The sequence below is a fragment of the Ictalurus furcatus genome, chromosome 11, assembly GCF_023375685.1.
Source record: "Ictalurus furcatus strain D&B chromosome 11, Billie_1.0, whole genome shotgun sequence".
NCBI classification, from domain to species: Eukaryota; Metazoa; Chordata; class Actinopteri; order Siluriformes; family Ictaluridae; genus Ictalurus; species Ictalurus furcatus.
The window spans coordinates 14,832,780-14,846,452 of NC_071265.1; the positions used below are offsets into that span (position 1 = coordinate 14,832,780).

The 13,673-nt window shown below is 38.8% G+C and overlaps 1 protein-coding gene across 5 annotated transcripts in view; it reads left to right on the forward strand.

The window, feature by feature from the left end:
• Positions 1 to 13,673, forward strand: part of cntn3b (contactin 3b) — an 86,347-nt gene that overhangs the window by 20,851 nt on the left and 51,823 nt on the right. For all 5 annotated transcript variants that reach the window (XM_053636001.1, XM_053636002.1, XM_053635999.1 and 2 more), the window contains one exon: positions 9,141 to 9,316. In XM_053636001.1, coding sequence (XP_053491976.1) covers positions 9,141 to 9,316 — 176 coding nt within the window. The remainder of the gene's footprint in view (positions 1 to 9,140; positions 9,317 to 13,673) is intronic.

Here is a 13,673-nt window from a genome sequence, read left to right on the forward strand (position 1 = left end):
TAGTGTCTGAGTGTGGGTGTGTGATTGTGCCCTGTGATGGATTGGCATCCTACCCAAGGTGTCCCCTGCCTTGTGCCCCGAGGATAGGCTCCAGTCTCCCCATGACTCTGTGTAGGATACGTGGTACAGAAAATGGATGGATGGTTGGATGGATGAAATTGTACAGCACTCACTGACGATATGGATAAATATAGATATGTATGATGATCTCTGTATAAAAGTATAATGTCTATAATTTAAATAATTGTTATAAATTAACTAAAAAAAGCAGGAAATGTTACACTAGTGTCAGCTCTTTCCTACTGTAAACCTTGCGGTCTTTAAGTCATGATTCATTTCAGAGTGGAGGGAAAGAGCAAAGGTGAATGTGTCAAGACATGGATTACTCTGAAGTCGGCAATGTAAGTGTTTGATTTAAACGAACGAGTCATACACCTGCATTACCATCCCGGCTCTGACAAAGACACTTCATTCAGCACATACCCAGATGCTCAAATCTAACATCTGGAGTTCTTATAAAGTCTTCTGCAATTAGGTACTGATCGGTTTTTACAAGATCTGCTGTTCTGAACGCCAAAACATCATTCATCTACGTTGAAACTGAACAGCGTGCATCCAACAGGTGAAGTCATCATCAGTCTTGCTAATGTGTGGCAGTATTGATGGAACAGAGGGGGAGCTAATGTTGAGTCAAGGAAATCTCTGATCCAACAGCAGCTAGGGAAAAAATAGAAGAAGAAGCTTATGTGACTTTTCCTTTTAGAGGTTTGAAGCCTTCTCCTATTCCAGTGAAGCTGGCATCAACTCAGAGAATAGCACCATGCCAAAAGGGTTTTTTCCCCCCTCTGTCTCACTTTTCTGCAGAGCTGCGAACATAGTGTTGAGTCAGAGTGGAGCTTTTTGGCGTGACTCACAAATCTAGAAAGACTCTAGAAACTCAATAAACTTGGAACTTAGAGCTGGCTTTGAGACAAAATTGTGATGTATGAGGCCTTCATATAGCACTTTTGGGCAAATTGAATGCATGTTTGTTCAGCATGTTGTAGACATAATTTGAAAAGGATTTGATGTTGCCTGCAGCAGCTGTACATTGGCACCGTAACTGATTCTTAATTGATTATGAGTTGAAAACTGTTCATTTGATCCATTCATGAACAATGAATGGAGGTCTTGCAGGCAGATGGTGTTAGATGGAGATTCTTGGGCTGTAAGGTGAATACTGTGCTTTATGCAGCTTTGAAGGTCAGCCAGAGTTCATTGTGACTAACCCAGGTGCTGCAGAGTCCCTTATCCTCACAATCCTCCTGAGTCAAAGAGGTTTAAAACAGGAGAGCCTTCATGACTGGGCTGCATGGGGCAATAAGCTAATAAAAGCATGAAGATAATAGGAGATGTTTACAAGATAAAATAGAAAAGCATTTTACGGCAACATAATTAAGCTTGTTCTGTTTATGTTTATATTTTATGTTTTATGTTGACTTCAGAGTGTTAACTTCGCCTATTAATTAATATACAATTCCAGCTGTATAGTTAGTCTTAGAACCAGAGAAATTGCATCTGGACCTTTTGTAACTTGAAAGCAGGTTTATGGATAAGTAAATCATTAGAAAGTGGGCTGATCACTCAGTTGTTAAAAATTCAGAAATAACACACAAAGAGTCAGAGGTGTGCTTGTGCCAGTGCTCGTTAGCAGTGCTCTGTCCTTTTTGTTTCCTGCATTTGGTGCTTTCTGGTTTATGTTTGTCTTTAGTTCCTGCCACCAAACATTTTAGTTAAAAGATAATTCTACTTGTATTATACAGCATGTCGGTATTATCTGTGGGATTTATTTATTTATGTATTTATTTATTAATTATAACAGGTTTTGGACGTTGAAATAATGCTGTATGAATATAACAACAGTGATAATGATGATGATCAGCAATGGGCAGTATTTCTGATACACATATCTGAAATACAAACTACTATAGTGTATATATTTCATAAACAGATTCTCATGTGAAAAAAAAAATAGACATAAAAAGACACACCCCAGAGCTGCTCTATAGCTAAATTTTTCCCCCTAACTCCCTATTAAAGACTTATCAAGGCCAGCACCTTCTGAACAGTTCCTGAGCAGCACAACTATGCCTCTAAATCATTGAGGAAGAGATAGCGATGAGAGATATGAGAGATCTGACTCCAGCAGATAGCAAAAACCCACTGTACGGTCCTTCTTTATTTTCCTTTACTAGATGTTTATTGTGCTTAAAAGATTTCAGTTGATCAGATCAGTTCAGATGATCAGTTTTAGCTGCTGTGATCTGGTCATATTAAACACTTTCCTCTGACTCTTCATGGTTTAGTGAAGACCACAGTGTGGTATCTAAAAGATATCTAGACTTAATGTTGGCTACCATCCACCAGGACACTATTATTACCTTAATTAAGGTACCCGAGTGATCTTGTGTGTCCCTTAAATATATTGTTAAATGTTTTCAAACATTTGGCAATTAATGGAGATTCAGTATATTTGGGGTGTTTAGTATTATTGTTTGATATATTTATGCCCATCCATGGTGATGATTGTAATGATGATAATGATGATGATGATGATGATGATGATGATGATGATGGTGATGATGATTGGATGGATTACAATGAGTGTCTCATAATTGTATATCAAAATTATTTGGAAGAGGTTATATCAGCCCGCTCTCGGCACACGTCTCATTACCTGAAGATAAACCAGTGTCTTGTTGGCTCTATCCTCCTGTTATGCAGCATGGAATTTGGCCCATTGGAAAATAAATTTGTCACGGTTTGGATAGGCGCTTTTGTAAGTAAATTACTTGTTCGTCACTTTTGGACATACCAGGCACTCTATTGCCAAATCTCTATCATCTGTGCTCTTTGAGATCGACTAGTGAAATGAATCAGTGAATGCTTGAATGTGTCAAAGAATGAATAGATAAACAAAGCAATGATTGGTCATTTATAAGGGTTAACTATTAAACATTGAAGCATTTAATGTGTGCGTGTGTGTGTATGCTAGGGGTTGCATGAATACAAATGTTTACTATCCATCCATCTATTTTCTGTACAACTTATCCTACACAGGGTCATGACACCCTGGATGGGGTGCCAACCCATTGCAGGGCACAATCGCACACACAGCAACACACCCATTCACACACTATGGACAATTTAGAGATGCCAGTCGGCCTACAATGCATGTCTTTGGACTAGGGGAGGAAACCGGAGTACCCGGAGGAAGCCCCCAAAGCACGAGGATAGCATGCAAACTCCATGCACACAGGGAGGAGGTGGGAATCGAACCCCCAACAAAGGAGGTGCGAGGCAAACATGCTAACAACTAAGCCCCCCAAATTTTTAGTAGTTGACCAGTAATTCAAAAAGGTCGGCTAGTTTTATGATATCAGTATTTTTAGGAAGCAGTTCTACATGTTACAATTTACATTTTCAGCTTCAGTGATGTTTAGGCAACCCTATTAATACTGAAAGTAAATAAATCGATGCAATAAAAGTGCAAAATAATAAATCTGTGAATTATATTAAACTGTTTGGTGATGTACCAGTTCTCAAAATGCGTTCATGTAGATGGGTTGCAGGCTCAGCTGAAAAATCACTGATTAACTGAGCTCATAGCATGGAAACTCCTTATAGCTTAATGATGATAAAATCCTAGCTTAATGATGGATGGAGGATGTGATGTCTACAGTAGCATCTGGGAGCTTTTAATGCCACGTTTAACTCCAGCCTCAGTAACGTCGGAAAATGAGCCCTGATCGGCCTCTTTGAGCTACCACGAGCCGCTGATCTGACTCTAAACTAGCTGAGTGGGCTCTCGCGTGGTCTTTTGCACACCTCTCCACTTCATGCAAAGTGATATCAAAGTGTTAATGATCAAAGAGAATTTTTTTTAATTCCCCAGTGCTGTGACTGCAGAACTGACTTCATGTAGTCCGAAATATTTTCAAACTAACAATGAAAGTTTTTAGTGCTTGTGTGTGTGTGTGTGTGTGTGTGTGTGTGTGTGTGTGTGTGTGTGTGTGCGTGCGTGTATGTTGCAGTGTGGTGCACATGCTCACACTTTAGTGTGCACATTTTTCCTGGTAAAGCTTTTTCAGCCTGCAGAGAAGTCCCAGCCATCCTATCATTTCAATCTGCTTCCTGTCCTCGTCGATTACTTTCAGTGAGCTTTCACTGAACCCTCACCACTCACACACTCACAGAGAACTGCTGCACTTAAGAGAAACGAGCTATTTTCTATTTATATACTAACAGGCAACAGACTATAAAACAGAGTATATAATATTCCACTAGTCATGGTTAAGTGTGCTCATGTCTAGGCCTGAGGCTGAGCACGTTATTACAAAACATTATTTTATTAATGTAGAATAATAAAAAAATATATTTTCTTTCTATTTAAGCATTAAAGAACTTTTTTTTCCGGCATCTGACCTACATGAGGACAATTCTGCAAAATTGTGTAGCTTTGTCTCTATAAGGAGAATGAAAACCACATTCCATGTTTGGCCATTCAGGTGCATTATTAAAAGCAAATGCAAACATCAGTCGAAAACGGATTCCACAGCATGCACTGTGGAAAAATGAAATAATAAGATGAGCTTCAGGATGAGACACAGAGACAGCATTGCTTTTGTTGTCTGTCAGAGCCATCCAGGGACAGTCATAACTGCTTTGTATAATAAAGAAGCTCTGCTTCTGCTTCCTTGCTCATTAGATTTCTATAGCAAAAGAACAATATTGATTTTTCCTCCTTTCATTTATTTTTTTTCCTGCAATCAGCATGTCATACATTCTCAACAGCCCAAGACTAAAATCCAATCTTGTCATTTCTTGTTCTAAAGAAATTAGTTATTAGCACTCAGGATTCTTTTGAGTGAAGTACATTTGTTGTGGTTTAGCATTATCTTTGGCGTACTTGAGGATTTCTCTTCAGTATTTGAGAATTTTTAATGGCCATGACCCATGCATCTAAAGCCATTGATTATTGTCAACTATTATTGAGCTCTGTATAATTACTCAGTTTACCTTCTGGACAAGCAGTGTTTAAAGGAATACCTAATGCCAGAATGGAAGGCCCTCGTCAGTCACTAGAGATTTTCTGACAGCATGGTGCTGCTATCTACAGAGGAACTACATTCACAGCTTCAATCAGGAATTTTTTTTGTTATGCCCACAGCCTGATGCCTGTCAAAATCAATGTCAGTTCGTATCAAATTATTATCCTCTAGACACTGCATGAATTCCAGTGTTTTATTTTCATCTGTGTGATGTTTCTGTAAACGTGTCTGGAGTTCTCAGTAATCTCAAAATCAGTATGTGATTGATCAATTCCAGATAATCATAACTACTTTCATAATTCCTACAATTTCTCAGGTGAAGTAAGTGGTATGTCTTGATCCTTCAACACCCTCTTGAACCTTATTATTTTTTTATCATATTTTTCATGTTAGTTTTAAGGTCTTTTTCTCACCTATAGCACTCAAGCCTCAGATTTGAACAGGTTTCCACAGTACTTTATTAGCAAACCAGACTATTCTAGCATCATATTGGGCAATCTTGTAGGATCGGCAAATGTAGTGTACCCGAAAATCCATGCCCCTGGGTTTTTAGCCAACAGAGCTTGTGCAGCGTTCCTTGCAAGTGTAGCCTTGTGTAGCTTTGCGTGTTTTTTTGACACAGCATGTTCCTATACTCTCTGGAAAGTATTCCTTATCTGGTGGAACATTCTTTGAGGTTTTTCCTTCCAGGATGAAAGAATTATTCACTCATCCTTCAGTGTATTCTAGTCCCAAATAATGTTGCATGGCTAGGCTTTGCTATTGTAGCCCAAAAATCTTTCAGACAGTAGCACTAAGCCACTATCACTATGTAAAACAAGTCAGTTGATATTGGCATATACAGTATGTTTTGATTTCATGCTTAAAGTTTAAACACATAAGGAATAATTAATCAATGTAATAAATGGCGAAGAGGTGTGTTAGATTTCCATGTATCCCAGGAATCTCAGATTATGCCTGTCAGATCTTCCGTCATGCCTTCCAGCCTGTTCTACAGTTACTTCTATTAACTTTTAGTTCTGTGCGGCTATGAGCTAGAAAGTGTGATTTGCCTCAGAGTGTTTCGATTTGGGGAGCCTAAGTGAACACACACGGATGGACACATGCATGCTCAAATAGACATCTGAGTTTATTCATGCAAACTAAGAGTATTTATACACATTGATAAGAAGAAGTGCGTGGACGGTTTCTACTGGTCCAGGTGTCAGACAGATTTAAACATAACACACAGCACATAGTCATAATACAAAATAAGTCCTGTGTCATGTTGACATGGAAATACATAATAATATCATCAAGGATAGCAGTTCATCAGCTTATTTAAAGAGGTAATTAAATGAAAACAAGATAATTAAATGATTACATTCATCATAGGTATTTGATAGCAGTTCATAATATAAGAGAGTACATGATATAAGAGAATTTCCTTTCAAGGTGTGATTCAACTTGTCATGTTACAGAGAAACCACAAAAAGTCTCTGTCCTGAAGACTCACCTGTGGCAGACAAAATTGAAAGGAACACATTTATCTCTAACTGTTCCAATGCACTGACACCGGAGACTCATTCCATAAATGTTAAATAAACTTCTCCTTCCAGAAAGATTCACCATGTAAGTGATTATTAATTTTTATTTGTTAAATAACAGCATGTTTATTATTTGTCTAGTATTGTTAAATTGTTTGAATCTGTGATTTGAATTACAACCAACACTACTATCAAACCAACAATGTTGTGGTATAACAACATTTAAAATATTGAAAACTAATGGAGGCTGAGATGGAAGCAAGTGCAGGTATGGCAGTTTAATCAACAACACGTCCAAAGGATAAGGCAGAAGACAATAATCATGAGCAGGCAGAGGTCAGGCGATCAGGCAAACAGCACAAACAGGGCAAGGCAGATGAAGAGATGAAGTCGTAAACGTGAGCAAAGTCAAAACTCCAGAATAAACAGACACGAAATCAAGGCTTGATAAACAACAGAGATAAATGGCAACTGAGTGTATACTTTGCAAAGAGTGAATGCATAGGAAGTCCTTTTAAACTGTGGTTGTGATAGTGCTGTGAATTAGTGTTCTGGCAATTGCGGTCCCTGGCGGCCATGTTTGTAGGCCGCAGTGCAGGATGGGAAATGTAGTCACTGATTTGCTGTGATATGACGGAACACCCCCACCCCAGGGTGCTAAAATGCACCAAAATGCACTCTCTCCCCCGGTGGTCCTGGCCCTCGGGGCAAAATGTTCACACAGCCCCTCAGGTTCCAATGCAGGCATTGTCCAACAAGTAGAAGGTTCCTCAAGGAGCTTAGGCGCAGACATGAGGCTGGGGCTGGTTCGCCGGGGTCATTAGGCGAGACACAGGTTTGGGAAGTTGTATCGTCAGCTTTAGATTGGGGGCTTGACATGGTGGGCCATCTCGTCGGCCTTTCTTGAGTGTGGAGCGACTTCCTCAGTGGATCACGGAGGTGGAGCGATGTCCTCAGGGGCATAGGAAAGTGGAGCGACGTGGAGTGTTAGATCCCTGGCGTAGCGGCATCCAAGGCAGAGTAGGGAAGCAAAGCCAAGCTCATGGCTGCAATGGGAGGTGGAGAAACTTGGTTGGCCGTGTCGTCAGACTCAGGCGCGAGGAGAGCTTGGTTGGCCGCGTCGTCAGACTCAGGCGCGAGGAGAGCTTGGTTGGCCGTGTTGTCAGACTCAGGCGCGAGGAGAGCTTGGTTGGCCGTGTCGTCAGTCTCAGGCGCCAGGAGAGCTTGGTTGGCTGTGTCGTCAGTCTCAGGCGAGAGGAGAGCTTGGTTGGCTGTGTAGTCAGTCTCAGGCGCGAGGAGAGCTGGGTTGGCTGTGTCATCAGACTCAGGCGTGAGGAGAGCTTGGTTGGCCATGTCGTCAGACAGGCGCGAGGAGAGCTTGGTTGGCCGGACATCCCTATATAAGCTGCCGTGAACATCTCCTTGCTCTCCTGCTGCTTCCATGTTAGGGCAATGTATTCTGTCATATAATGGAGGCTGAGACAGAAGCAAGTGCAGGTATGGCAGTTTAATCAAAAAACAACACGTCCAAAGGATAAAGCAGAAGACAATAATCATGAGCAGGCAGAGGTCAGGCGATCAGGCAAACAGGGCAAGGCAAAGAGATGAATCATAAACATAAAGTCAAAACTCCAGAATAAACAGACACGAAATCAAGGGTTGGTAAACAACAGAGACAGATGGCAACTGAGTGTATACTTCACAAAGAGTGAATGCATAGGAAGTCCTTTTAAACTGTGGTTGTGATAGTGCTGTGAATTGGAAACAGGTGTGCGTGATTAGAATGAAGGCGAGTGTTCTGGGAATTGCGGTCCATTGCGGCCATGATTGTAGGCCGGAGTGCAGGATGGGAAATGTAGTCACTGGTTTGCTGTGATATGACACTTGCCAACTAGTGCAGGCGTTTTTCAAATAAAAAAATATATGTCTACTAACAAATAACTGTAATGTGAGTTGTTCAAATACATTTATTACCATTAAATGAGTGACTTTATATATATATATATATATATATATATATATATATATATATATATATATATATATAATTTGAAATCCTTTAATCAAGTTACTCAGTAAATACTACAAATTAATTAGTAGTTACATGAAACCTGAATCCTGGAGGCCCTATGAACGTTTATTTCAATTTTAAAAGTTGAAAACAGAGCATGCCATCAAGGTCTTTTGGATCTTCAAATATTCTGTTATATGTTTCAGTATTCAGCCTTGCATTGAAATAAGCAGTTGGATAAACCAAGCTAGTCTTTACCATTCAGATTCTAAAACCATTGGTGCATTACTTATAATGGTCATTGGTATGCTTTCTTTACCACTTTCTAATGTTTTTGTAACACCTATTATGGAGTGGTACACAACAAACTCCATGTTATGTACATAAGCTTTGATTCATGCAAAGCTCTGGTAGCATAATGAAGGTGAGCTGATCAGATCGATGTGTTTGATTAATGCTCATGAGTGCAATTCTCCCGAGATGTGAGAGCTGATTGTGTTTGCATTTCCGCAGATGGTCTCTGAATGGGACACTCATTGATCTCGACGGTGACGAAAGGCGTCATGTGTCTGGAGGGAACCTGATTATCAACACACTGGATCGAGACCAAGATGCAGGCGTTTACCAGTGCTCTGCTGCCAATGCCCGAGGAATTATCCTGAGTCACAGAGCCACCGTACAGTTTGCATGTAAGTTCAGTGGATCTAATTCTGCAATTCTAAGCTCTTCACTTGACTCAGCATCCTTTTGACAAAGGGTTTTTCGTTTAAAAAGGATTTACTTTCCACTATTCCAGGGGATAATATACATTTCCCTTTGTTCTTGCAAGCTCTTGCAAAGGAATAGCATTTGCAAACATATAAGCCAAATGTGATTATAGCTTTGTATACACTACTTAGTAGTCCAAAAATACTGATGTTCAAGTGCCCTGAAAGTGTGCATGACATGGGTCAATACAGCACACATTTAGATTTATAGCATTTAGGAGACACCCTTACAGAGCAACTTTTAGTGCTTCTTAGTCTCCATCAAAAACATATCCTCATGCTCGCTTACTAGGTCAGGGACTAAGAATACCATCAAGCTAAAGTGTTAATTCAAGTGCTTGGTGAAGACTCTTTTGTCTTCACTTAAAGACAGCTAATGACTCAGCAGTTCATACAGCCACAGGAAGCTTATTCCACCAAGTGGTTGCAAGGACAGAGAAGAGTTTTGATGCATGTCTTCCTTGTATCTTGCGGGAGGGTGGGTCCAGTTGAGCAGTGCTAGTGTTTCGAAGGGAATGTGGTGCAGTGTGATAAATGCTTTAATGTAGGTGAGCACTGATTTCTTTTTTTGCTTTGTATGCAAGCATCAATGTTTTAACTCTGATACGGGGAGCTACAAGAAACACAAACACCTGCCAAGAGTGAGTTGTAGCCATCCAGTCTCGAGATGACAAAGAACTGAATAAGTATGTGTGGCCCCTGTGTACATAAGAGGCCAGATCCTCTGGATGTTGTGAAGGAGAAACCTGTATGACTGGGTCAGGTTAGCGATATGAGGCAGTGGTTGGCCCAGAAATACCCCAAGGCAAGAAAGATAGTTTGTCTCGAATTATCCTAAGGACAAAATAAGTTATGACCTTGTTGAAGGTCAAACATTTGTCTCAATATTTTAAACTCACAAAAAATATCAGATAGAACCTTAGAGTGCCATCTTTTTGATTTATAAAACTTAATAGATAATTGCATTTTTCAGTATTTGTTATTCTTCACCAACAGAAGTGCAAATATCCATTCTTGTTTACTAAATCGATGACAACACTTTTTTTTTTTTTTTTTAACTGTAAACACATTCAGTAGTTTGATTCAGTTACAACTGTTGGTCATACAGTATATGACAGTCCAATTTCTTTAAAGACATTTCAATTTCATCCAAGTATATTCCAAACAACTAAAATGCTACATTGCTTTGATTTCCCAGATTCATAAATTTTTGCTTTAGTATCTGGTTAAATCAAAAACCATTTTCTCATAATTTAATTAATTTATGAGCAATCTGATGTTCACATAGTATTTGATTCTTTTAAGCATCTGTATACTCATCAGATATTCCTTCTTCCACACAATGTGAAAATATTCAAATTCAAAATAAACTCCTGTTTGTCACACACACAACCATACACAGCACGATGTGTAGTGAAATGCCTTTTACATCTGTCCGTGACATAAGTAAGAATTATTGACCACGGGCCATTGAATTATTAGAAAATAATGTACACCCTGAGATGGTAATGCCGTTACACCTTGGGTGTGCATTATTTTCTAATAATTCAACGGACTGGAGTCAATCATTCCGCTTATACCACAGTTACAACACCTCAAGACATTGTTCAGATGTTTTATTTCAAGACATTTGTCAGGTATTTGTCCTTAAAATGTTCTTGTGTGTGGAACAAATTTATTACACATCCCAACTCAAGCCTTTATTGCTAATTCCAAAATGAAATATTAGAGCTAGTAATGGAGGCTTGAGCCAATGATATGCAGAGAGTTCACAAATGTTGTTTTTTTCGTTTCATGTCGATAATATAAAAATCGAATAAACAAATAAATATCAATTTGCCTACTTGTTCACAGGGTTTTTAGTTTTTTATTATTGCAGAAAATACAATGAATAAGTAAATAAATATTGATATTTGTTCACTGGCTTTTCTGTCCCATTACTGCAATCACACGTGCTCTCTTGCACCCTCTTTCATTTTTCTTGCTTTTTCTCTCTCTCTAATAACTGCATGTCAATGGCTCAAGCCTCCGCTTCGCTTCGTGGCCACATTACCACCTCTGATGTGCATTATTTTTCTAGTAATTCAACAGCCTGTTGTCAGTCATTCCTTTCATATTTCTGGAAAAATATTTCTGTCATTGTGTTTGTTGTTAGCACTGTGTGCTGTGGTGGACAGTAGGTTAACTTTTCTGTTATTTCAGTTAAATTGACGAAGTGATTTGGAACTGTACTGTGGTCAAGACCTGACTGGAACTACTTTACTGGAACTACTGAAAAATAATTGCACACCTCAGAATGTCTGTCAGCCAATCAGAATCGAGAATTTAACAGTGCTGTGGTATAATATAGAATCGACCAGAATTTACTTGTATAAAGTTATAAAAAGAAAAGTATTTTTTTAAAGGATGAAAAATATAAGGATATTAAGATGTTTGGCAGCAACAGTGTGACTATAATTGGGATAAAGTGCAAAAATGTGCAATTATTTGTGCAATATAATGCTGTGCAACATTAAGCTGAGGTATTTGTATTGAAATTGCCCACATATATGATAAATATGTCTAAATGCAGGGCAATACAGGATGAAATGGTTACTGAAGATGAATGAATAGAAGATTTTTTTTTAAAGGAATGTAGGAGGTGTGGGTGTTGTGTAAACAAGTCCAGGCTCTAGTCCTTAGTGTTGTCTTGGTTGAGGGCCCGAATGGCCTGTGGGAAGACGCTCCTCCTCTTTGTGTTGAATACCCTGAAAGGAACAGAAGCGGTTCCCTGTCGGCAACAGAGAGACACATCGTATTCCCTTCACACATTGCATTCCCTCAAATAAGATAGTTAGCTAGGTAAAGTGTTGGAAGTCAGCCAGCTATCAAGAGAGCAAGAATTGAATGGACAGAGATAATTCTGTGGTAAGAGATGACATTAACTCATTAAATGTTGTATAGATCCCCCTCACACCAGAATAAGCTGAACTAGACTGCCTCCACAGTAGGTCTGGCTGATCCAATTACAATCCAATCACAACCCCTACTGTGTGCGTTTAAATTTACTTTAATGCGGTTAAATGCTATCTGATCATGATTGGATCACCGAAAATGCATGTTAATGCACGGTGTAAATGAAGCATTTTACCCGATTCTGTGTTTGTGGATATGTGCTTGTTTGCATTTATTTGAACAAGGAGTTTTTGTGGCTACCCCTTGCTCATCTCTCGACGCTCTTCAGATTTGTAAGGCAGCAAATGAGATTTCTCAACTGAACAAAGTGAAATTGAACTGGATGTCAGATGCAACCAGCTGACAGTAGCAGAGAAGTGTTTGATTGGATACAGACTCCATCGCTGATTCTCATTATTCATGGAGTTTCCATCTTTAAGCAAGTCTTCGAACACTATACTATAGACTCATGTTGCTGTGCGTCAAGGATGGTGTTTCCTATACTGTAGGCATGGCAAAATGTAGATGGATATGCAAAGGTGATGACTATACATTGCATATTTTTTTAGATACATTTTGCCTTATATACAGTGGGTTCTAAAAGTCTGAGACTACACTGAAAGTCTGGGATTTTTTTTCCTATTTTAAATTGGAAAAATTAATAGAACATTTTAGAATTCTGAAAAATTTAAAACAAGGAAAGGAAATGTTCACCTTAAACATTCAATATATGTGCACTATTTCTTTGTCACTATTTAAATGTAAGCAAATGTATTATTTTGACCATGTTAACTCCTGTTACTGTTAAAGGTCAGATTTTCCTTGAGTCTTATCCCTTTCAATGAAGCATGTGCTCAGATGACACTCTGATGGATTTGATCCATCATGAATCATCAGGTTTTACGGAAGTTTGAAAAGTATTTTTAGCAGTTTTTTCTGTTAGTCCTAAGAGTGCTTGTAACATTAAAATTTCCTTTGTTAAAAAAATATATTTTATATGATACATCCATCCATCCATTTATTTTCTGTACTGCTTATCCCACAGGGTCGTGGGGAACCTGGAGCCTATCCCAGGGGCATGGGGTATAAGATACGTTTATGATGAATTAAAAACTTTTATAGAAGTTATTTAATTGATAAAGGATTTGATAATAAAGGTTAAGCTGATTTATAGCTAACAGGTGGTCATGAATCATGGCTGCACAGGCATGTTTCTGTTACATTTATAGTATATATCATCCATGATGATAGTATTAAGCTGTATCTTTAAAAGTTTAACTTAACTGCACAGGCTAAGATTCTGCCATTTTTATGATTCTTTTAAGCGCAGCCTTAAAACTCCTAC